General features: G+C 54.9%; 1 protein-coding gene across 1 annotated transcript; it reads left to right on the forward strand.

Moving 5' to 3' along the window:
* Window positions 1-470: 470 nt before the first annotated feature.
* LOC128943760 (neuropeptides B/W receptor type 2-like) lies at window positions 471-1352 on the forward strand (the record flags this gene model as incomplete). The annotated part of the gene is made up of 1 exon (XM_054286666.1): window positions 471-1352. A coding segment is annotated over one exon (882 nt), but the record flags the coding sequence as incomplete, so codon positions are not given.
* Window positions 1353-25593: the final 24241 nt, after the last annotated feature.

Genomic DNA, 25593 nt, shown 5'->3' on the forward strand with positions numbered 1-25593 from the left:
AACTCCCCCAGCAAAGAAAAGCCAAAGCTCACCGGAATGCTCTCAGAAAGAAGAGTTCCTTGACTTCTTTAGAAAGACATTATTCTCTTGTTTTCTTGGTTCATGGAGCCTTATGTCTTCCAAACATTTTCTTCTCCCATCACCACTTCAAAATCTAACTTCTCCAACGGGGGGGAGAGGTAAGTTAGGTGGTCCAAGAAGCCTCACAACTCACCTTTGAAAATAAGCTGCATCTAAATGAGGTAACAGCTGCTTCTCACAGGAGGGGGAAAATATCCCAACCAAGCAAAAAACCTCTCACTTCTGGCCTAGTGAGGCTTTCAGTGGTATCTGGAGGTGGTCTGTGGTCAATAGGCATGGGAAACATCTTTTGGGGTGATCTGAACAGCTCCTGCAGCAACGCAGGCAACAGCTGCTACCTGGAAAACAGCATGAGGTTCAACTTCACCCTCCAAGAGCAGGCAGCTGATTTCTACATTGTCCTGCCCGTGATCTACTCTGTGATCTGTGCTGTGGGGCTCACAGGCAACACTGCTGTCATCTATGTGATCCTCAAGGCCCCCAAGATGAAGACTGTGACCAACATGTTCATCCTGAACCTCGCTATCGCTGATGACTTGTTCACCCTTGTCTTGCCCATCAATATTGCAGAGCACCTCCTCCGCTACTGGCCCTTTGGAAAAATCCTCTGCAAGGTCATCTTGTCCATAGATCACTACAATATATTCTTCAGCATTTATTTCCTGACAGTGATGAGCATAGACAGGTACCTGGTGGTGCTGGCTACGGTCAGGTCCAAGAGGATGCCCCACCGCACGTACCGAGCAGCCAGGATTGTCAGCCTGTGCATCTGGATCCTGGTCACCATCATAGTCCTCCCTTTCATCATCTTTGCCAATGTCTACACTGACGACCTGGAGATCAAGAGTTGTGGTCTCAATTTCCCCAAGCCGGAGAGGTTTTGGTTCAAAGCCAGCAGGATCTACACCCTCATCCTTGGCTTTGCCATTCCACTATCCACCATCTGCATCCTCTACACCATGATGCTCTACAAGCTGAGGAGCATGCACCTGAACTCCAATGACAGAGCCCTGGACAAAGCCAAGAAGAAAGTCACCATCATGGTCTTCATAGTCCTGGCTGTGTTCCTCTTCTGTTGGACCCCTTTCCACCTGGCTACCATCGTGGCTTTGACCACTGACTTACCCCAGACCTCCATGGTCATTGGGATATCCTACTTCATCACCAGCCTAAGCTATGCCAATTCATGCTTGAATCCTTTCTTGTACACTTTCCTGGATGACAGTTTTCGGAAAAGTTTCCGGAAGCTGCTGGAATGCAGAACTTCTTGAACAGGGGGCTGGGGCTGGCAGGTCCCTGCCCTTCCAGGGTTTTTCAGGAGAAACTTTGCAGACTGGAGGAGTGGCCAATGAATGCACAACGTCCTTTCTTTGGTTTATATGTAATGTGTGGTCTGTTTGTAACCCTCATCAGCAACAGGGTTTGTCCTGCCCACTTGCAACTCTTGTATTTCCCCTCTTTGCTCCCACCAACTTGCATTTCTAGACCCTGATTTTAATTTCACCCTCTGAATTACTAAGGACAGAACATTTCCTTTTCAGGGGTGTGCTTCTGCCACAGAGTGGTCCTTTATTGCCATCTGCTGTACAGCACGGACAGGCTGGAGACCAATTTCCAGAGGAGTGCAAAGCTCAGTTCTTTATCACTGAGTTATTAGGGAGGATTGTTTAATGGAGCAGAGCTAATGAGCACTTTCAATGAAACATCTGTAAAAGAGAGGATGAGTATTTAGAAGAGAAAAGAAACTATTTTCAATGTTCGTGTATGTTCCTGTGTGTTATGGCTTTCTTTTGATTTTGAAGGATTGTCCATCTTCCACCCCACCACAAATTTCCTCTTTTCTGACTTGTTAAATTTAGACCAAAAGGAAGATTTGAGTCTCAAAAATGGTGCCAAACAGCACACCATACAAATACTATAACAACTGTGAGAACTTGTGTTAGAAATCATTTTGAACTAGTTGTTCCTGTAAAGTGTCAAATACATATTTATTTAAGAGTGAGTAATGAAATAAACCTCATGGGGGAATAAAGAGACTGGTCCTTCTTCCACAAGAGAAAATGTATGCTACTTGTGCCATATCTTTGCTATATATATTGCATTTTGCCTATTATAAAATAAACACAGCAGGTTTGTAACAAAATTAAGGTGGTTTGTAAGCCATAAGTAAGACTGTAGTGAGCACTGCAGATATAAAGTTTCTTCTTTCACAGATAAATAGTCAAAATACTTGAACAAAAGTATTGGAACAAAAGGACTTGACTGGAAGAGTCTGGAGATCAGAAACTCCATACAGAAATCTTGGAAAACTCATTCTCACACCCTTTAGCCCTGCTAGTAGTGAAGTTTGTATCTTACTGCTTTTAGGAAGGCTGTCATAGCTAAAATATTTCTTTTAAGCTTTCCCCCAACCCCAGGCACCAAGCTTGGCTCTTACCTGTCCAAATTCCCCCAGGAAAAGGCAGTACAGGGAACATAAAAGGAAAGGAGGCTGCAGTTCTCAGCTTAAATGGGCTCCCAGAGCCATGGGTGGGTGTGGGTGGAGACCCCAGGTGAGACTGCTCGGGGAAATTCAGTGCCCTGAGCACCCCAACACCCAAACTGACAACCCTCAATACCTCGGGATTCCAATTTAATTGATGGAAAACTAAAAACAGATGTGTGTATACAAGATCACTCTGTTGCCTTCTCCATATTAAAGGTGCTAGCTGTGGTAGAACAATGAAGGAGAACACATTCTTCCAGGCAAACCTTCTCCAGGAATTTTGCTTTGGCGTGGTTGCCACCTGCTGGCAATGGGTTTCCTGGGTGGAAAAACCTCTCTGTGTGAGAAAACTGACTCAAATTATGTCACCTCTCACACAAGCTGCCCAATCAGCTGAAACATCGCTGTTTACTGGCACTGGGGCTCTAGGAAAGGCAATATATTTGATTAAGTAGAAAAACTACTGTATTTTTTTGCATGGAAAGGAGCTTTTCAGTGTGAGTTAACCACTTCAGACATGACAATGATATAGCTGGAGTTTTTTCCATTAAATGGAAAAAATGATATGATAGTCACAGTCACAGCATGGCTCAAGCAGGGTTAAATTTCCCAGCACTGTGTCCACTCGGGTTTGAATGTCTCTGAGGATGGAGATGCTACAGTGGACAACCTGTTCCTGTACTTCACCACCTGAACAGTGAATTTCCTTCCTGTGATTTAATGGAACTTTCCATGTTTCAGTTCGTGTCTCCTGTCACTGGATATCACTGAGGAGAGTCTGGTTCCCTCCTCTCTGAACCCTCCACGGGCATTTCCAGACGTTTCTTGCATCCCCTGCCCCTTCCCTTTCTGAGCACGGGCAGCCTCATCTCAGCATCTCCCTATGGCAGCATCCTGCTGCATCCGCGATTTTCTCCGTGCCAAACACCCGACAGGAGCCTTGGCCACTCGTGCGGGTGCCAGGCTCCCGGGGGAGAAGGATTTGGGCTGTCCAGGTGCCCTCCCGAGCCCAGGGGAGGCTGCAGCTCCCGCGGAGCCCCGGTGCGGTTCAGCCCGGCGGCACTAAGCGGCACTCGCTGCTTTCAGCTCAGCATCGCTGCATCCCCCCCATCGCAGCATCTTCAGCCTCACACCCAGCCTGGCACTCTGCTCCTGTGGGGAAACAGCACATTCGGGCTTCCTGCGCCTGGGCAGACCCTCGGAGCACAGCATCAGAAGCCAGGCTGCTTCGGCTCCTTCTGGGAGAGCAGAAAACACCTCCAGGGAGATGCTTGCCCACTCCCAGCACAAGATTTCCCCAGGGAAACCCCCACGCCAGCTCGTTCCTTTGAATTTCCTCCCACTGCTGGGGCTGGCTTGTCACACCAGCCCACATCGGCTGCATCCTGAACACTGGAAGCAGGAAAACAAACCCCATTAACGATTCACTGCATAAATCCCTTCCTAAAGCAAGCACCCTGTCTGGGGTCTGCAGGGAGGCTGAATTAGGAACCCAGGCTTTCCTCCTCCTCCTAACCCCTTCCCAGCCATGCACAGAGTCAGCTCAGCCTCAAAGCTGGGTGGATTTCCTTCTGGAACAGTGTGTGCTGCATTAATGGGTGCAAAGGTGCGGGGCAGCCACCGGGAATTAGGGCTTATATTCCCATTTTTAGGAATTAGGGCTCATATTCCCACTTGTAGGAATTAGGGCTCATATTCCCACCACAGGCTTTCCATGCACGCATCTCAGCTAGGGTGGGGGATCAGAAGCTGTTGTTGCTTTTTAAATCTTCATGCTGCAGCATGAAGATCAATTGTCATTGGATCAATGGATCAATTGTCCTCATCCGAGCCGTGCTGCAGCTTGTTCTCCCGGGAAGCTCCAGTCCCCTGGGTCTTACACAGTCTCACACTGCCTCCCCAAGGCTGGTCACGATTTTTGGGTGAGAAAAGAAATAATACCCCACTGAGAGTTGAAGGCGTGGCTCTCAGAAGCATCTTGATGTGAGGAAAATATGGAAATAAAAATTAAACATGGATAAGCAAAACCTTGGACTGTGAAAGATGAGAAGCAGAAGGATATCCAGAAGATAGTGTTCAAACCAAGCCAAGGAAGAGAATTTGTCCCTTCCCTGTACAACCTGACACCTGTAGCACTCACCTTGTTTCCTTGGGACTGCTGGGAGCCCCTGGGTGCTGATGAGCCGCTGTTGGTCCCACCATAAACCCAATGAAATGACAACCCACTGGCTGTACTGCCAATTCTGGGAGAAACCAGCCCAGTTTGGTGCCTTCAGAGGGTCTCAGCACATCAAGGTTTGACATCCCCACCTGCTGCTGGGACTTCCCAGGCTGGGTTCCTCTCCCAGTGAGTCAGGAGCTCACCTGAGGATCCCCTGTGGGCTGTGGGACATGGCCCTGGCAGCTCCCTGTCCATGCCCAGGGCAGAGCGTGTGGATCTTGTCCCATCCACACCACCACTGCAGCTGAGGCTGTGCCTGGAGGCAGTTTTGGGATGATAAATTTGATCTATGGCAGCTCTGAGGTCTCCAGAGGAGCTCCAGGTTTGTCATTGTGGAGTGACAGGATGAGAGGAAATGGCCTCAAGTTGTGCCAGGGGAGGTTTGATTAGATATTAGAAATATGTTTAGATTTTTTTTTTTAGATTTTTTTAGATATTTAGAGGTTTGATTAGATTATCAGAAATATTTTTTTCACCAAAATGGTGGTCAAGCCCTGGAAAAGGCTTCCCAGGGCAGTGGTGGGGTCACCATCCCTGGAAGTGTTCAAAAAACCTCTGTGTGTGACATTTCATTTAGTTTAGTGGTGAATGTGGTGGTGTGGCTAGTGTGTGATAGTTGGACTTGTTGTGCTTCTCTAAACTTAATTATTCTATGATATCAGGGATCCTCCAAAATAATCATTCTAAAAAACACCTGTTGAAAAGCCCCATTTCCCTCCCTCCCCCTTCTTTTGACTGGAAGTGAGGAAGAGGAGTTATTTTAAAGGCAAAGGCCAAAAATAGTGACTGTAAATATTGCCATGAGTCCTTGTTGGCATTTGTGTTTGGTAAGTGAAGATGCAGAGAGAAGGATCAAAGCTGCCTGAATGGCTTTTAATTACAAGCCTTGATTGTTCTATTTTCTCTCAGAAAAATACTGCAATTATCTAACAAAGCTCTTCAAGTGGAATTAGACACTAGCCCCAATCTTCAAGGGCTGTTCAGTGGCTATTTTCTCTTTAAAAAAGAAAGTAAATTTGATGTGTGGATAAAAACCAGGTGCTCTATTGACTGCCTACAGCCGTCAAATTTGGTGCTTCCTGAGTAAACAGAGGATGGGAAGCTTTCCTCAAGAGGAAGTCAACAGCCTGGGGTGCACCAAAGGCTGGTGTCACTGCTAAAGGCCCCCACCACAATGTTCCCTGGCTGCCTGGGGTGGGTGCTTCCCATGTGGGAAGGGGGAGTTCCCTTTGAGGGTAAAAGAAGCTATAATTTGGCAGCAAGACCTTTGTCCTCATTTTCAGTTTTCCTGAGATGATTTCTTGCTGTGTCTTTCACCAGGACTTCTGCATATCTCCATCACCTCCCCTTGCTCCAATGCTTCTGCACAGCTCATGCCAGAAGTGTGAGACAACTTGGGAATTTCTAAGGTCCAAACCACCCCCTGGACAAGACTCAATAAACCAGCTGGATAAGGAAATCAGAGAAATAAGGATTCTGTTTCATAACCTTAACCCTCAAATGAGATCAGAGACTGGTAATTAACAAAGTCAGATTTCCACACAATGAAAAATCTCCCCTGAGACCCAGCCTGCTGCTGCTCAGCATTGATGGAAATCCTACAGATGGAATTAAATTTCCTTTTTCCATGTGATGGGTTCAGCAGGATCCTTCATGCCATGGCCACACCCAGCTGAGCTCCTTCATCCACGCTGACCAGGAGCTGGGGTGTGAGGCTGATGGACACCATTTCATGATGGATGGGGCAGGTCAGAACCAATAGCTCACAGAATCATGGAATCGGAGACTCACAAAATCATGGAATCACAGAACCACAGACTCACAGAATCATGGAATCATAGACTCACAGACTCACAGAATCATAGATTCACAGACTCACAGAGTCACAGACTCATGGAATCACAGAATCATAGAATCACTGAATCACAGAAGTACAGAATCACAATTCACAGACTCAGAGAATCACAGAATGGTTTGGGTTGGAAAGGACCTTAAAGATCATCCAGTTTCAACCCCCTGCCATGGGCAGGGACACCTTCCACTAACCAGGGTACTCAGAGCCGCATCCAGCCTGGTCTCCAGCTCATCCTCCACAATTCCTGGGGGATATCCCCAGGCAGAAGGGCTCAGTGGCATCGCTGACACTCACCAGATGATGAAGCAGTTTTCCAGCCTAGCACATGCAAATTAAACCTCGGTGCAGATGCCAAAGCAAAGCACAGGGAGAGCCCTGGGTGGCTTTCCATTGCCACCTCCCAGTCACCTCTGGGATGCAGGGACAAGGACAAACACCAGCAGCAGGGGCTGGGCTCATTCTCTGCCCCTTTGTGCTGGGTCCCTGGTGGCAGGTGATTATCTCCAGAAATTTTAATGCCATGAAGGTTGGATAGATGACATTTAAGGTCCCTTCCAGCACAATCCATCCTGTGATCCTATGATTTCCCCTGTGGCTAAACAAAGCAAGAGCAGTGCAAGGCTGAGATCAGAGAAACTCCAAAATATGTGAGCAAATGACCTGTGCATGTGGAGAAGTTGCTATTAATGACTAACATTGAGCAAACATTAAATAGCCAAATCGCAATATGGGGTTTGTTTCACACAGAGGAAATCAACCTGAAAAGCCATTAATCTTAATTTCATGTTGACTACAGAGCTTCTGTTTTTATTCCTCATCACTGAATGAAATCAGCATGACATGAGCTATTCTTGGAGCATTCACTGCACATGCCCGGCTGGAAACACACAGAGAAACTGATGTTTATTGAATGGACAGAGACAGCTCAGGCTCTGCCTGGGCCCCTCTCTGTGGCCAGGAAAATGGTGATCTAATGCAGCCAAAAGCAGCCTACAGGATGATGCTGATTCTTTCAATGGTTTCCTTGGAAAAATCAAGTTTCCTGCTTGGTTTCTTGAAGGATCATTCTTCATTTCACTACACTGAAAATGTGCTGTTTGGCAGTGCTGGTGCTGCTGCAGGCTCCAGCCCTTCCTGCCTGGCTTCAGGCCCAGAGGGGAGGGAAGCAGCCATGCTCTCCCTGACCACTGCTGGCAGCAGGAGCCTCCATCAGCACTGGAGCTACATCCTCCCTCAGAAATAACACAGACTGCAGGACAAACCCCTTTTGCTGCAAGAGTGGACTGTTGAACAGGATATGATTTCCTCTCAAAGGCCCTTGCAGCAGTTCAGCCACAGGAAGAGCAAATTTCCAAGAATCCTGCTTATGCCAAGGGGTTGGAATTGGATGACCTTGATGTTTCTTCCAACCTAAACCATTCAAGGACTGTGAGATTCTGTGAATCCAAGCATGGGAGGTGTTGTACTGTGAGGTGAGGGTGATTCCAGCTGGGGAAGGATATTATTGTGCACTTTCTAAGCCAAGGGCAGTTCAGGGGTTGCTGAAGCACACAACTTGAGATGGGAGAAGGGGCTATCGGTGTCCCCCAGCACTGTGGAGAGCTGGCATCACTCCTTCCCTGCAGCCAGACAGGATCTCTGCACTGAGGGAGAGAGAACAAAGTCAGTTTGCATGGTTCAGCAGCATCATCCTTGCCAAGATACAAAACCATGTTGCTCTATTTATGGATTATTTCACTCTGTCATGCAATCTATCCAGGCTTCAGAGTGCTGAAAGCAGGAACAAAGGGAGTTTGTGAGCCATGGGCCTCTTTGATTTAACAGCACCCAATCTAATAGCAATCCCTTTTCTTGGAAAAATCCTAAAACTCCCCCTTTCACAAGGAGCTGTGACCTTGGTACTTCTGCTGCCACATTTTGAGCAAGGGTGTCACAAATCCCCAGTCTAAACAGGCAACAGGGCAAGTACATGCAGCCACTGTGGGCCACTCAAAATAGGCAGGCAGGAGCTCAGACATGACAACAAGGGATCTAAAAAAGCCCTGTGCCAAACATCCATCAGCATCACACCGCACATGCTCTACTTTCTTTAGTCCATCTCTGTTCCTCAGCAGTGCCAGGTCTTTTGGCTTCAAGGCTGCTCTTCCCACCTTCCATTTCCTAGAACCACAGAATCATAGATTGGTTTGGCTGGGACAGAATCTTAAAGGATGTTTCATTCCAACCCCCTGCCATGGGCAGGAACACCGACCAGTTTTTTTCAATCTGGCCTTGAGCATTTCCAGGGATGGAGCAGCCACAGCTTCTCTGAGCAGCATGTGCCAGGGCCTCACCACCCTCACAGGGAAGAATTTCTTCCCAATATCCCATCTAACCTGACCTCTGGCGGGTTGAAGCCATTGCCCTTTGTGCCTGTCACTCCAGATCCTTGTCCAAAGCCCCTCTCCAGCCCTCTGGAGCCCCTTTAGGCACTGGAAGGGGCTCTGAGGTCTCCCAGAGCCTTCTCCAGGCTGAACACCCCCTGCTCTCTCAGCCTGTCTCTGTAGCTGAGATGCTCCTTTTGTGATTTTTTAGCCCTTTATGTGATTTTTGTGGCCTCCTCTGGACTTGCTCCAACAGGTTCCCTTTGTCCCCTTCTCTCTCTCCTTCAGCCTCCTCACAAGAAGTCCTCACCATGGAGATGGGACAACTTTCCCTCCTACATCTGTTGCTGGAGGATTCTGCCCTCCATCCCTCCTGTCTCAGCTCTGTGGTTCTCCTCAGCAAAGGAGAAGGTTGGTGGGCAAGATCTGGTCCTTCAGGGGTTGGGGGGTGAAAATCAGGGTTGGGAATAACCAACAGATTCTGCAAAGTCACAGCAGTGAGCTCTGCTGCCCCAGAGATGCACAGGCCATGACTCAGGGCTGCAACCTGGGATGTGTCCGAAGGAGATTCTCCAGTTGAGGGACGGAGAAATTTGCTTTTGCATAAATAGCCACAAAAATAGCTGAGGGGAAGCACAGCAAAATGAGTGGGAAAGCAAGCTGGAGCGCACACAAGAGCAGGAGTCCAGCCGTGGCCGCTTCCGCAGAACAGCGCAGGTACCTGCAGCCACCCGCACCTGGGCTGGGCCTGCTGTCCCTGCTCAGCCCAGCACCGTGTGTGCAGCACTTCATGCAACATCCTCGGCTTCTTGCCCTTCTCCTACAGTTTGTTTGCAAATTCCTCAAGAGAATTAAAGAGGAAGAGATCATTGCCACGGGCGTAGGCCTCAGACCATACTCGCCCATCTTCCTCAGCAAGACCAGTGCTGTCCTGCTGCGTATGCTTGTAGAGGAAGATTTTTACACTCCAAAGCAAGTAAGCAGCCTGGGCCAGGCTTTGATCCTCCCAGCAATTGCTTGGCCTCCCAATCCACGCATGCTGCTTGCTGTGAGCCTTTCAGGCCACATGGCAGTGGGGTGGGAAGGGAAGCACTCCTCTGGGGAAGCTGGCAACATTGCTCCCTCTGGCAGCTTTCCAAGTCTCCCCGTGCCTTCTCCAGGTGCCTGCCATGGTCAGCTACATCCACCAGTGGCTCATGGCCAATGATTCTGCTGAGCACAGGCTGGACAAGACCCTGCTGGATCTCACCCAAGCACAGCCAAATGACGCAGTGGTGACGCTCCTGCGTGTGGCCCCGTCCTGTGACAGGTATGGGGCCCACCTGCCCACAGGGCTCAGGCCTCCCCAGCCCATCACCCTGCACAGCCTGCCCCAGGTGTCGGAGCAACAGAGACTTCCAGGGCCCTCTAGATGCTCCCTTTCCCAGCCCTGACAGGCCAGCCCCTGAGCCTGCTACCATGCTCCCTTGCCGCCTCTCAGGGCTCTGTCCCCACAGGGCTGGGCTGTCTGCCTCCTGCTGGCAGGGGGGCAGTGGGCAGAGGCAGCAATGGCAGCCGGCTCAGCTGCCCCCGGTGCTGTGTCTGAGGCCCCCTGAGACACAGCTCTAACCCCACAGAGCTGCCATGGCCATGTAGAAGACCATCATGGGCTCAGCCATGACTGCGGAGCTAGCGCAGCTGATCCTCCTGGATGTGCTGGGGAGCTGGCCAGAGTACAGCACCTGCACCTCCAATGGGGACGAAACTCACAGCCAGGGCTGTCTTTGCCCTGGCTGTGAGTTTCTGCAACTGGCCTCTGCAGGCCCCAAGGCTGCCTCTCCAGCAGCTCTCCATCCTCCTTCCCCCACTGCATCTCCCTGCCTCAGGTGCTGGCCTGAAACCTGGCCCAGGGGCAGCTTCAGGCCCACCAGGCCCCGTGCTCCCCCTGCCATGCTCTCTCCTGGCCTCTCCCTGCCACGCTCGGGCCCTGCCACACACACACCTCGGCACTGAGCGCTGTCTCGGGGGGCTTTGTCCTTTGCAGGCAACTGTGGTGACGTGGAAGATCCTCCAGGTGCCCTGTCTCCCATGGATCTTGAAGGTGTATTTCCCCCGCCAATTTATGCATCTGCTATTCCAAGTGTTCTTCAGCACTCTGGATATGCCAGAGGAGGTCGACACCTTCTGGAAGGGATGCCAGGAAGAGCACGGTCTTGCCACCAGCCCCAACAGGTGCTCCATCCTACTCCTCCTGTCCCTGCCACGTGGCCTGCCAAGGAGCCAGTGCTGCCAGTGTGACCTGGGCTTTGCTGTGCACACAGGTTTGCTATGCGCACCCCGAAGTCCCTGCTCTGCCTTCTCCGCTGCGAGGATGTGGTGGTGGCAATGGAGCGCAGGTGTGCCTGGGACATGCTGCTCTCTCTTGACACTCACCACTTTGCCGTGGCTCTGCTTGCCAGGTGAGACCCCCTTCTCCCCACTGCCTCTGACATTGCTGCTCTGTGCCCAGGTGCCCCACAAAGTGTCCGTGGTGGCCATGGGTCAGAGGGCCTTGGCACTGAGGGATGGCCAAGCAGGCTGGAAAAGGCTGGCAGAGGAGGCTGCCCATCAGCAACCAACTCCCAAACTGCCCACGTCCCCTTGCTGGAAGGGTGCTGGGGAAAGATGAGAACTGGGTGAGTCACGCCTGGGAGACGTTTGCCCCACTGCATCAGGCTCTTGTTTCCTTTTTCCCCTCTTCAGAGAAATTCGCCGCTTAGCCATCCACTTTTGTTCCGCGGTTGCATTCTACCTGCTCGCCCTGCTCGGCAAAGAGATGCCATACTGGGATTTCCCTGCCCTGGCATTCCTTGTGGAGATGAGCCTCAAGGCCAGCGCTGCCTGGCTGAGCGGCCTCCCAGCCCTCTGGCCTCTGGCAGCCACAGCTGCCAGGACAGTGCCCGTGCCCTGTGCTGCTGCCTGGGCCCGGCCCTGTGCGCTTCTGGGCTCCTGCCGGCCGACTCCCCTGTCACTGCCCTGTGCCTTTCAGGTCCTCGAGTTCCTGGACTTGAGGGAATGCAGTGACAGTGTCCTGGAGATCCTGACCCAGAACCTGCAGAGCGAGCACATTGGAACTTCGAGGCCTCGTAGTGCTGGGCAAGAATCCCTTGATGGTGAGAAGGGGGCAGTGGCCGAAGCCGTGCAGGCAGCGTGGGGCTGGGCAACGCAGTCGCTTGGCCTTGCCTGGGCTTCGGCCGCTGGGGCAGCTGTTCCCATCTCTCCTGCTTCCCGCTTCAGCTGCCCCAGTGCTTCGGGACAGGCCTTTGGCCTCTGGGCCCTACGGCAGCAGGGCGGCCTTTCACAAAGTCGTCTTCCGCACAGGCTGAAAAAATGCAGAGCCTGACTGAAAGTCTTGTGGAGCTCCTGGAGGAAAATGACAGCGACATTGAAAATGATCAGGATGAGCATTCTTCTACTCAGATATTTGCTCCTGGATAATGGTGCTCCAATAGCCACCCCCATCGCCCTGCAGCTGGCTGAGGCACTCCTGCCACTCTTTGACAGCGTAAGGCTCTGTGCCCACAGCCACAGCCACTGGCTGCTGCCCGGACCCTTGTTGCCCTGTGCAGATGCACGCCTGTGCCCTGGGGGACCTGAAGCAGCTGATGCTCAGGTCTTTTGCCCTTTCCTTTCATCCAGGATGACATCCAGGTGCAGCTGAGCTCCATGGCTCTCTTTCAAGAGATGCTGGACTTCTTAACAGAAGAGGGAAGAAAGGCCCTCAAGTCCCACGTGCGCCAGAGCCTGCTCCCTCTCTACTTCCACTGCCATGATGAGAATCAGATGGTTGCTGAGGTGAGCACTTGTGGCCAGCTGCTGTCCCCCTGGCAGGGGCTTGGGCTGCCTCCTGCCCGGGCACCTTGTGGGCTGCAGCCTCCTCCAGCCTGTGCCACTAGGATGCTCCTGTGCTCTGGACTGTGGGGCCATCTGTGCATCTCTGTCCCTCTCCAGGCCTCCCGGGAAACGCTGCATTCCTCAGCCAGATTCCTGAAGAGGAGTGATATAGAACAAATGCTGCACGTGGATCAGAGCTTTGGGGAGTGCCTGGTAAGAACAGCAGAGACCCCCCAGCCTCAGCATGGCCAAGGTCCCTGAGGGCGGTGCTCAGTGTGCAGGGCTAACAGCTGTGCCCGCTGCTGCAGCCAGAGGCCACGCGGGCTCTTCTCCAGGCTCCCGTGGGCCTGAGTCGGGTGCCCATGGAGCCCCGGCCCGGCGGGGCTGCGGGGCGGCACCACGGCTCCCCAGGCAGCAGCCGGCCCTCTGCCCCTCCCCTCGGGAGCCCTTGGCCAGCGGCTGCTGGCCGCGCCTCAGGGCTGTGCGGGCAGGCGAGGGCGGCAATGGGCGCCGGCAGCGCCCGGCCCAGGAGCTGAGCCCGCGCCAACCCTTCCCTCCTGCCGCTCTCTGCAGCTGGCAGAGGACAGGAGCCGAGCGGCCGAGCACCTGCGCAGGGCACTGCACTACCTGCAGAGCCCACAGGAGTCCCTGCGAGAGGTGGCCGTCAGGTTCATGGGTGAGTCCCGAGCCCGGGCTCCTCCCCGGCCCGCCGCAGCTCGGCCCCAGCCCCGCCTGCTGCCCCGGCAGCGCCAGCCCGGCTCTGCGCCGGGAGCCCCGCCTGGCCTGGGCGTTGCTGCTGCCGCCCTCTGGCAGCCGTGCCCTGGGGCGGCAGCGTGCAGCAAGGGCCAGGGCTGAGCCCTGCCGGGCCAGCAGCCCGTGTGGCCGCAGCGCCGGCAGCACCGCTGGCAGGGAGCTGTGCCGCTGGGGCTGTGACAGGCTCTGTGTTCACAGGCATGGCCGGGCGGCACCTGAGGGGGAAGAAGGAAGAGCTGCAGCTGATCTGTACTGGTGAGTGAATGAGGGCAGTGGCCTGACAGCGGGGGCTGCCGGAGTAGCTGAAAGCCCTGCCCCGGTAGCAGAGGGCTCTGCTCCTTGTGCAGACATGGGGCGGCGTGGGCAGAGCATACAGAGATTTCAGGGCCACCTTGGGGATTCGTGGCCAGCAGCTTCGGGCCAGTGCCCTTGGTCCCTGCTCCCTCCTGGCCATGGCTAGAGCTGGCTGGGATGGCCCTGGCAGGGGGCACTCCTCGGCCCCCCGCAGATCCGAGATGTGACCATGGCTCTGTCCCTCTCTCTTGCAGCCCTTGACCCACTGACTGCGGACATCAGCAGTGCCGTGTCGGACATGGCACTAGAAACACTGTCTGGCCTCCAGGCACTGCAGAGTGAGCGATATTCCCTCTTCCAGAGGCTGCAAGATCAGCTCCGCAGGGCATGGAGGACACGGCCTCGTCTGTTGGGGCTTGGCTGGCTGCGCTGCTGCCGCTCTTCAGAGACCTTATGCCAGAGGCTCTGTCTGCTGGGGCCACCTGAGCCAGCTGGAATTTTCCATTTCTTTAAGATTGTTCTTTTCTTCTTTTTGTTTTTTTTTTTTAGTATATGAATATAGAGTGTGTTATAATACACAGACTCCCAGGAGCTTTCTTTTGCTACCCAGGGTCTGCAGGGCATAGGGGAAGAGGGGGAGAAGGGTATCCTGGCTCAGCAAGCTGCCCAGGCATGCAGTGGGCAAGGGAAAATGGCCAGAAGCCCCTTGTCCTGTGGTGGCTCTGCTGAAGCCTTTGTGCTGGTGACAGAGCGGCTGGGCAGGGGCCGGGGCGGCAGGGATCCCTGCCAGAGCGGTGCCTGGGGATGGCCACAAGCCCTGTGCCAGGAAGGAACCACCCTCTGTATCCTCCTGCCCGTGTGCTGCTGGCTGCCTTGCTGAGGGCTCCCAGGTGCCTCTGGATGGGGCTGCTGTGCAGCTGCTGTGGGGCTGCGGCGCTGCTGCCGGACAGCTTGGTCAGGCTGGGGCAGCCCCTGAGGGGCTGGGGCGCTGGCAAGCCCTGAGCAATGGGCTGGCAGAGGCCACAAGCAGCCCCCTGGCAGCTGCCCGCCTTGTTCCTGCCAGAGTTGACTTGCAAGAGGGATCCTGGGCACTCTGGAACTAACAGCATCAGTGTTGTTGGAAACCCAAATGCAGGGAAATCTCAGACCTTTGGTCTTGTCAGCAAAGCTTAGAATTAAACACAGGATTTGATCGGAGACCTTGGAAAGGGCTTCCAAACTTAGGTGCTAGAAGCGAGAATGTGGATTTCTAGTTTATTATAGCAGAGAGACGGGGAGGAAGGTTGAAGTGGAGGAAAGTTTAGAGTTTTAGGGCTGAAGATCTAGAAAAAATAAAAGTAGTTACAATGGTAAACAAGAAGCTTAGGATGCAGTGCTGTAGGTTTGTGTGTCATAACATGATTGGCTAAGGAAGCTTACACTGTAGCATGAGCTCCTAAGACGAAGTATTGAAGGATTGGCTGCAAAACATAAATATCCTTTTGGCAGTGTCTTCTTGGCCAAGAAATCCTTCAAAGCTCTTGTAACTACAAGTGTTTTGGCCTTGTGAGCCATGCGGTGGAGATGTGAGCCAAACTCACCCTTCCTGTCTATGTAGCAGAGAAGAAAAAGCAATGGCATCATCTAAAACACTCAGAGGTCTGCTCTCTAGCTTGTTCCAAACTCCCTCAAATCCCCCAAAGTGGGATTTAGCTACAAAGAGATGACAAGGGCTCTTACTGCTGGCTCTTTGACTCCAGAGCAGCTGTTTTAGAATCTTTCCCATGACCCTGTGTAGTCATGTGTCAGAAATGGATCATTTGAAGAAGCTTTCCCAACTGACTTGCATGGAGGTTTGTCTGAAGGGTATTTGAGGAGAAAGGCTCCCAGCAGAGGTCTGGGCTTTGGCCGAGCTGTGTCCCCTGCTGATTGTGAAGTGTGCCATCAGCTGCAGGGCTTTCTGAGCCGAAAAATATCATTGAGTCACTTGGACTTGCTCATGTTGGCCTATAAAAGCTGGACCCACTTTCGAGGCAAATTTGGAGACCTCATCTATGAGTGGGTGGACGACCTCGGATTTTCCCAATTGCTGGGAATGGTTCCCCACGTGCTTGGTGTAAAATCAGGCTCCCCAGCAAGTGCAGATCTGCAAGATGAGAAACAATTAAGGCAATTGGTGATGCATCTTTCTAAATCGCTCTCCTTTCTTTCCTTTTGTCAAATACAAAGCTGTATTTTGTGTCAGGTACATACAGGCAACGTGTGTATTTGTGATTTTGATATGTGTGGAAACCAACCATGGGACACTTATAAAGACGAATTCTAATATAACTGAGGAAAGCAAAGCATGGAAGAAGGCCTTTGAACCTATCCTTTGTTCCTAATTAGCTTTTATAAGTCTTAAATTGATTTAGAAGCATTTGAATTAAAGTTTTGGGGATGTTGCTTTTTGACAGAAACTTTCTTCTTGTAGCTAAGCCTTAAAGAGTTTTGCAATAATAACCTTTTGAAGTATAATTTCAGAATATTGCTTGTAGTAAGGATCTTTGAAACTATAGCTTTAGAATATATAAAAAGGAAATATGCCTATCTCAGGTCTTGACAAAACAGTGAAAAGCAGCTTGAGAAATGAATATGAATATCAATGCAAGGACTAACGATTTTGACCAAGGGAAGCTGGACATCACTGTTGTGAGATTTATAGTCCATGCAATCAAAAGGTAAAGCCATGTCTGGAATCTGGACCCCACCAGCTGGGAGACTTCTTTCTTCGTTCAGAAGTTGAACTCCCCACCACCTGGGATATTCCTTTTCTGGGATACATCCTGAGAAAAAATAATCACAATACTGTATAGAATTGTGATGTAAAAAATGGGAAAAGAAACTACTGATGAGTAAAAAATTTGGACTAGAAACTGCTGAGAAAGCTTAGGAGTGCCCCTATAAATACTGGTAAGCCTCAACTATCCGTGTGCAGTTGGAGGGAAAACTTCCCGCACTGTACTCAGCGCTGTATTGCTCATACTTTACCAGAATAATTAATAAATTGATTGCTGCTTGAATAATGACCTAGTCAAGCTTCTCATTTCTAACATTATAGTACTGTTTATTGTATAGTACTCTGCCCAGGGGCAGAGCCCGCGCCGAGCCTTCCCTGACAGCGCTCCCCGCAGCTGCTGCAGGATGAGAGCCGAGCGGCCGAGCATCTGCGCTGGGCCCTGCCGCACCTGCAGAGCCCACAGAGGCCCCTACGAGAGGCGGCCGTCAGGCTCATGGGTGAGCCGGCAGCCCCGCGCCCCTCCCTGCCCCCGGCCCGGCTGCTGCCCCGGCTACAGCGGGAGCCGCGCCCCAGCCGCTGCAGCCCCGACCGCCCTGGGCATTGCTGCCGCCGCCCTCCCGCAGCCGTGCCCTGGGGCGGCAGCGGGCGGCAGGGCCCGGCAGCAGCCCTGCCCGCCAGGAGGGCGTGCGGCCACAGGGCTGGCAGAGCCCGTGTCGGGCAGCTGTGCCGCCTGGCGCCGCCACATGCTCTGTCTTGCCAGGGCTGGCCCGAGTGCTCGTGATGGGGCAGCAGGAGGAGCTCCAGGTCCTCACTGAGGGTGAGTCAGGGCAGCCGCGTGGCAGCGAGCACTGCCAGGGGTGTGGGGGCAGCTGCAAATCCCGGCTCCACAGCTACAATCCGTGCCCGGGCTGCGGAGGGCTCTGCTGCCTGTGCGGACCAGGGGTGGTGGGGGCACAGCCCGGAGGACTTTTGGGGACACGGGGGGTCTGTGGCCAGCACCCTCTGGCTGAAGCCCTTGTCTCCCGCTCCCTCCTGGCCATGGCAAGAGCCGGCTGGGATGGCCCTGGCACGAGGCTTTCCTTGGATTCCCTCAATCTGGCCTCTGACCGTGGCTCTGTTCCTCTCTCTTCCAGCTCTTCAAGCCCTCAGGGAAGATGAGAGCCCATCCTGCATGAACACATGGGTTCAGCTGAAATTCGAAGGAAGATCTGCATAACTTCATTTGCCTTCTGCATCAGATGTACCTATACCGGCCTCCTTCGATGATTTCCAGTGCCCATCAAAGATGGGAGAATCTACAGAGCAGAAGGGACCAGCTGCAGTTCCAGCACGGCTCTGGCTACTCAGAGCTGAGCCTGTGTGAAGCTCCAGCAGCTCCTGCCATCTCTCTCCCTGTTGGCACCTCCCTCCCTGCAGACCTCAGGCCCTGCCCATCCCCTTTTCTGCCTCCCAGCTCACCCCTTACCTTCGCTTTCCATTAATAAATTGTTTGGGTTTTTCACTTGAACCGCATATCCATGGAGCTGAAGTGACACAAAACCTGAGCCCGGAGACACGCAGCGCCCTTCTGCCCTTCTCCTGCCTGCTGTGTTCCAGGCACGGAATGAGAGGAACAAGGGCAGCTCAGGCTGCAAAGGTCCCTGTCCCGCTGCTCCAGTTGCACAGCGGCATGGACTTAAAGGGCATGCTGAGCATGCTGAAGGGGACAAGGACTCTGAGTTGTAGAACAGTCAGCTTGAGTGTGCTCTGAACCCAGCCATGAGGGATTCCAGTGCAGGCATCCACGGAGGGCAAAGGAGCTTGCAATGGCAGAAGTTTCCACAAAGAGCTTCCTGAAAGCACAGCAATGCTCCATCCCTACACAGGGACAGGAAGAGGGCAGTGAGACCAGAGGCAGGGGCCCAATCCCATCCCTCTGGGGCATGGCTGCAAAACAGCCGCAGCTGTGTCTTCCCGTGCCTGTGTTTGGGCTGTGCTGAGCCCAGAGCCAGCCAGCTTGTGCTCTGCTCTGCCAAGAGCGTTCTGGGCAGGCAGGCAGGCAGAAGTGCCACTTGCACTGTGGGGAAGGGGGTCATGAGAGCTTCCTGCGGGAACAGGGCTCTGCTCCTTGCCTGGGAACAGCCTGGTTTTGCTGTCGTGAGCGCAGGCAGGAGCTCGGGCACTTGAAGGGGCAGCGGGCAGCTCTTGTTTATAGTGGGTCCGGGGCTGTGTGCCACAATGGACACGAGGAAACAGGCTCGGGAGAAGGAAGATGAGCTCGAGCTGGAGTGCCTGTGCTACAAGGTGCAGAAGGAATTGAGCCTTGCCAGGGTTTCTTAAGTGTGTGTTGGTGTTCCCTGGGAAATGGACACATTTGGGGAAATGCCTTTGGAAGAGAGGGGCTTGCTTCTCAAGCAAAGTGCTTCCCCAGGAGCCTCTAGTGAGCTAGGTGCAGCTGTCTCCCTTTGGCTCCTTGCGCTCCTTTCCATCCTTGAGGCCCCTTGCACTTGGCAGAGGGGCATGGCAAGGGAGAAGGCTGTGAAGAGCAGCTTTGGCAATCTGCCTGGGCCTGCAGAGACCAAGGCAAGCACCAGCGGCAGGGTGTGTCCCCCCGCTTTGAGCACAGGACAGAGGGGGATCATCTCTGTCCAGCCAAGAGCCCCAAATGCCTCTCAGAGACCTGTGAATTCAAAGGCCTTTATGCACATTCATGCCATCTTCCCTATCTGCTGTGTTTTAACTCTTGGCAAGATGCATTTGCCTCTTGCTTGCTGGAAGCTGCTCTGCTTCAGGGCCAGCAGCGAGCTGGGCTGTGCGGGCCCCGTGGAGAGTCCTTTCCCGAGCACTTGGCAGCCCTTGGTGTGTCCAGGGCTGTGTTAGACATTTGGGGCAATGGATTCCTTCCAAGCGGGGGCACCTTGGGTGGGGAGTGGTTGGCCCCGGGGCACGTGGCAGCATGTCCCTTTGTGACACGGTGCAGCAGGTTCCCTGTGGAACCGAAAGGGACACCGTGTCTTGGCAGCCCTTTGTGACACGTGGTGACATAGGGGCTGGCAGCCACACGGCCACGCCACAGTGCTCAGTGCACGCAACGGGACAGGAGGTGACAGAGCGGTGCTGTGAGGCGACCCTGCACAGTCAGCTCATTGGCTGCTGACCTGGAGCTTTTCCAAGGCATTCCTCCTGTGGCTGGCCTCACGGCCAGACCTCGGCATTTGGTGACTCGGAGCTTTTCCGAGGCATCTCCCATCCCTGCAGCTGGTGCCCTCGTGGCCAGGCCGTGGGACTTGCTGACCTCCATTGTTCGCCAGGAGTCTCCTGTCATTGTGGCAGGAGCCCTCGAGTGCAGGACTTGCTGTCCTCTTGCCTTTCTGAGGCTCCTCTGTTGCAGGTGCCTTCAAGGCAAGACTGCAGCCCTTGCTGACGCGGGCCTTTGCCAAGGCATTTGAAAGGTTAGACAGCAGGATGGCGGGCGGACTGCTCAGTCTGTTCAAGGGGCTTCGGGGCAAGAAAAGCAAAGGCCCTGCAGCTGCCCCAGTGCAGAAGCCTGCAGAGCCAGAGAAGTTGCAGATGCTGCAGGACGGTGAGTGGTGGAGCTGGGCTGCTGGGCCGGTGCCTGCAGCTGGCCTGGCCCTGCCCCATCCCATCCCATCCCATCCCATCCCTGTGGACATGCCCATGGATGGGATGGGAGAGAGACCGGGGCTGCGCCCCTGAATTGCCGTGCTCCATCCCCTGGGCTCCCGTGGGGCTGTCCCTGCCTGGGGAGCGCAGGGCTGGACTGTGTTCTCCAGCCTCTCCCGCAGCCCCTCACCTCTGGCTGCGCTTGCTCTTTAACAGATGCAGCCAGGGACCCAACTCAAGAGCAGGAGCCCACCCGTGGCCGCTTCCACAGAACAGCGCAGGTACCTGCGGCCATCCCCACCTGGGCCGGGCCTACTGGCGCTGCTTGGCTGATCCCTGCACTTGGAGCAGGCCATGGAACGTCCCTCCCCTCCCTCCCTCCTTCTGCTGCAGACACTGCGGAGGTTTCTGCACCTGGGCCGCACAAAGACCCGTGGCACCGGCACCAAGGGCACGGCCCAGCCCGACTCCAGGCCTGGCCAGCTGCGGGCAGAGGCTGCTGCCATCTCAGCGTCCTCGGAGCTCGCAGCAGCCTCTGAGCAGGACACGGCCCAGGGCAGGGCGGAGGCTGGCATGGCTCTGACTGAGGGCATGGCCATCACCCACACCCAGGCTCAGGGCATGCCAGACACTCAGGCCATGCCCACACTGACCGTGGCTCCTGCACCCACTCTGGAGGTTTTCCAGAAGCGTGCTGCTTCTCCACAGCAGGTAAGTGACGAAAGTGAAGGGAGAACGAGCACACATCCGATTGATGAGCATCGATCTCAGATTTATTGATCCAGCTTACACACTTTTATAGTAGTGTTAATTAAGTTCATACATATTGCAAAACCCGAGCTCATCACTGGTTACAGATTACACACCAAACCCTCCTTTGTTGTCAATACCTGTGGTTTCTTGTTGAGGCTAATACTTGTTTTTCTGATCCTGCTGTTGACTTGTTATTGAGCACCCTTCAAGGACTCCATGTTTTCCACCATGTTTTTCTCATAACTTAGCCAAGGACAAGGTATTTATTGTTTTTAAGGAAAAGCCTGAGAACTTGCTGGTTACAGCTGCCTTTTACTTTTTAACCAGCTGTATGTGATCATGGCCTTTTTCTATAAGCCATGTCTGAACAAAGCTCTCCACAGCTAAGCAAAATGGGGCCAGAGCTGAAGGCCTCCCAGGATCATGTGGCTCCTCAAGCTACATCCGCTGGACCCCCTCAGACTTTGAGGCCATTACAGTGGGGTGGGAAGGCAAGCACTTCTTCGGGGAAGCTGGGCAAGTTGCTCCCTTGGACAGCACTCCAAGTCTTCCCCACGCCGCGTCCTCCAGGTGCAAACCATGGTCAGGGATATTCTCCAGAGACTGGCGTCCTGTGTCACCGTGGATGCCAGGCTGCAAATGGAGATTCTGAACCTGACAGAGGAACACCCTGTTCAAGTGGTGATGAGCCTCCTATGCTGTGCCCCAACGTGTGACAGGTACGGAGCACAAGTGCCTCGAGAGCTCAGTGCTCACCGGCCCGTAGGGCCCCTCACCCTGTACAGCCTGTCCAGTGGGCTCTGCCAGACAGGCAGAGAGCTGCGGGAGCCTCAGGCCCCTCTGTTTCCTGAGCCTCTGCCATGCTCCCTCTCTGCCCCTCAGGGCACCGGGGCTCTGTCACCCAGCCCCACGCAGCCGCACGGGGCACGGTGCTGACGCACAGCTCTGCTCACACAGAGCCGCCGCGCTGATGTGGAGAGCCATCGGCACATCCGGAGTGGCCGCCCAGGAGGTGCTTCCAGCGCTGCTCTCTGCCATGGAGGAGCAGCCGCCCTATGGCAGCTTCTCCTGCGGAGACAAGGCTGTCTTTGCCCTGGCTGTGAGTTTCTGGAGCTGGTCTTTGCTCGCCCTCCTGGTTGCCTCTCCTGCACCTCTCCCTGCTCTCCCTAGCCTGCAGCTCCCTGCCTGGGCTCAAAGCTGGCCTAGGGGCAGGCTCAGGGGCAGCAGGCCGCGTGCTCCCGCTGCGTCTCCCCTCGGGCCCTGCCTCATAGACACCCTGGCACTGAGCGCTGCCTCAGGCTGCTTTGTCTCTTGCAGGCAACTCTGGTGCTGTGGAGGATTGCTCCCATGTGTGAGTGGCACTGTGCCATTCTGCTTCATTCTCCCCAACTGTTTGTAGCTCTGCTCTTGCAAATTTTCACCACCACAGAGCAGATGCCAGGGGACATTGAAACTGGGAGATTCTGGAGAGCGTGCCGGGAAGAACACGGCCTTCCCTGCCATCCCCACAGGTGCCAGTCGCCCTGTCCTTCCCACGCCCTCGTGGCCAGGGCCAGCGCTCCCAGAGTGACCTGGCCTTTGCTCGGCATGCAGGTTTGCAGTGCAGACCATGAAGGCTCTGCTCTCCCGCCTGGGCTTTGACAAGAAGCTGGTGGCTCTGGAGAACAAGCGGGTCTGGGAGAAGCTGCTCTGTGCCGACACCCAGCACTATGCAGCAGATCTGCTGGCCAGGTGAGATCTCCTACGCCCCGCCACCACCGTCAGCATTTGCGCCCCCTGCCCAGAGTGCCCCACACAGTCCCTGGGGCTGTAAGCGAGAGCCCTTGTCAGCGAGGGAGAGCCGAGCAGACTGGGATAGGCTGGGAGAGGAGGATGCCCAGCAGCAGCCGCCTCCCAAGGGCCCCATGTCCCCTTGCAGAGTGCTGGAGAAAGATCAGACCTCTGTGAGACCACGCCTGGGAGAGGTCTGCCCACCCGGCTCAGGGCCTTGGTGCCTTTTTCCCATGCCAGGGAGATGCGCCGTGGCTTGAGCCCCTTGTGTCCCCACATGGCCTCACACCTGCTCAGCCTGCTCCTCGGGAAGCAGCCCCGCTGGCATCTGCCTGCCCTGGCGTTCTTTGTGGAGGTGAGCCTGATGGCCAGCGCTGCCTGGCTGAGCTGCCTCCCAGCTCTTGGGCCTCCCGTAGCTGCAGCCGCCTGGGAGGCTGCCCACACCCACTGCTGCTGCCTGGGCCTGGCCCTATGAGGCTCTGGGCTCCTGCCAGCCGGCTTCCCCATCACTGCCCTGTGCCTTTCAGGTCCTGGAGTGTCTGGACTTGAGCAAACACGGTCCCAGTGCCCTGCTGGTGGTATCCAGGCACCTGCTGAGCCAGTGCAGGGACAGGCTGCGCCGGGCACTCAGAGGCCTTGTGGTGCTCAGCAAGGAGCCCTCGCTGGTGAGAAGGGGCAGTGGCTGAAGCCATGCTGGCAGTGTGGGGCTGGGCAACGCAGACCTCTGGGCTTGGCTGGCCTTTGGCAGCAGAGGCAGCTGCTCCCAGCTCTCCTGCCTCCTGCTTCAGCTGCCCCAGTGCCCCAAGCAGCTGTTGGTGCTGCGGCCATTCACGGCTTCACAGCACAGCCTGGTCTTGCACACAGGCCGGAGGAATATGCTGCCTCTATCCACACCTGGTGGAGCAGCTGCCTGACCCAGATGCAGAGGTGGTCTGGATGAGCCTCTGTGTGCTCACACATACGCTCCAGGACAAAGACCTCCTGCTACCCAGCATCACCGCCCTGAAGCTGGCTGAGTCCCTCCTGCCCCACTTTGAGAACGTAAGGCTATGTGCCCCCAGCCAAGGGCACTGGATGCTACCTGGAAACTTTGTGCTCTGTGCAGTTCTGGGCCTTTGCCTCAATGGGCCTGGAGTAGTTGGTGCTGAGGTCTTTTCCTTTCCTTCCAGGACAACAGCCACGTGCAGCTGCTCTCCATTCAGCTCTTTTGCAAGGTGATGGAGCTGGTAGTGGAAGAGGGGGAAGAGCTTCTCACGACATTTGTGAACCAGAGCCTGCTCCCTCTATTCTTGCGCTGGCACGATGAGAACCTGTATGTGGCCAAGGTGAGGTTTTGTGTGATGGTGCCGCATCCCTGGCAGGGGGCTTGGCCACCTCCTGCCCTGGCACCTGGTGGGCTCCAGCCTCCCCATGGTCATGGCACAGGGACACAGGTCCTGTGCCCTGGGCTCTGGTGCCACCTGCAGTTCTCTGCCACTCTCCAGGCCTCTTTCCAAGCCCTGCTTTGTGCAGCACGCTTCCTGAAGAGGAGGGACCTTGAGGAGCTGCTGACGAAGGCGCGGCGGATTAAGTTTGCTGAGAGCCTGGTAAGGACAGCCGGGGAGCTCAAGCCCTGCCCCTGGTGCTCGATGCGGGGGACCGGCAGCTGTGCCACTGCCCAGCGCCGCAGCTGGGCCCGCCAGCCTGTGCCCCCCACGCTGCTCCCTGTCCCGGGCTGTGTGGGCTGGCTCGGCCGGTGCTGGGACCAGGGAGAGCCCGGCCAAGGGGCAGAGCCCATGCCAAGCCTTCCCTGCTGGTGCTCCCCGCAGCTGCTGCAGGACGAGAGCCGAGCGGCTGAGAGCCCACGGAGGACCCTGCGAGAGGCAGCTGTCAGGTTCATGGGTGAGCCCTGAGCCCGGCGCCCCTCCCTGCCCCCAGCCCGGCTGCTGCCCTGGCTACAGTGAGAGCCACGCCCGGGCCTCTGCAGCCGGCTGGGATGGCCCTGGCAGGAGGCTTTCCTTGGATTTCCTCAATCTGGCCTCTGACCTTGGCTCTGTTCCTCTCTCTTCCAGCTCTTCAAGCCCTGAAGGAAGATGAGAGTTCATCGTGCCTGAGCAAACTGCTTCAGATGATCTTTGAAGGAAGATCTGCAGGACTTTGTCTGATGGATCAGATGTACCAGTGTCCATCAGCGATTTCAAGTGCCCATTGAAGATGGGAGCACCTGCAGAACAGGATGGAGCAGCTGGAGCTCCAGGCACAGCATGGCTGCTCAGAGCTGAGCCTGTGTGAAGCTCCAGCAGCTCCTGCCATCCCTCTCCCTATGGGCACCTCCCTCCCTGCAGACCTCAGGCCCTGCCCATCCCCTTTTCTGCCTCCCAGCTCACCCCTTACCTTCGCTTTCCCTTAATAAACTGTTTGGGTTTTTCACTTGACCCGCGTCTCTGTGGAGCTGAAGCAACGCAAAACCTGAGCCCGGAGACATGGAGGGCCCTGCTGCCCTTCTCCTGCCTGCTGTGTTCCAGGCACGGAATGAGAGGAACAAGGGCAGCTCAGGCTGCAAAGGTCCCTGTCCCGCTGCTCCAGTTGCACAGCGGCGTGGACTTAAAGGGCATGCTGAGCACGCTGAAGGGGACAAGGACCCTGAGTTGTAGAAGAGCCAGCTTGAGTGTGCTCTGAACCCAGCCATGAGGGATTCCAGTGCAGGCATCCACGGAGGGCAAAGGAGCTTGCAATGGCAGAAGTTTCCACAAAGAGCTTCCTGAAAGCACAGCAATGCTCCATCCCTACACAGGGACAGGAAGAGGGCAGAAGCAGAGACTGTCG

The sequence above is a fragment of the Melozone crissalis genome, unplaced genomic scaffold (genome assembly GCF_028551555.1).
Source record: "Melozone crissalis strain CALT ecotype California unplaced genomic scaffold, PUWL_Pcris_2 ptg000055l_1, whole genome shotgun sequence".
NCBI classification, from domain to species: domain Eukaryota; kingdom Metazoa; phylum Chordata; class Aves; order Passeriformes; family Passerellidae; genus Melozone; species Melozone crissalis.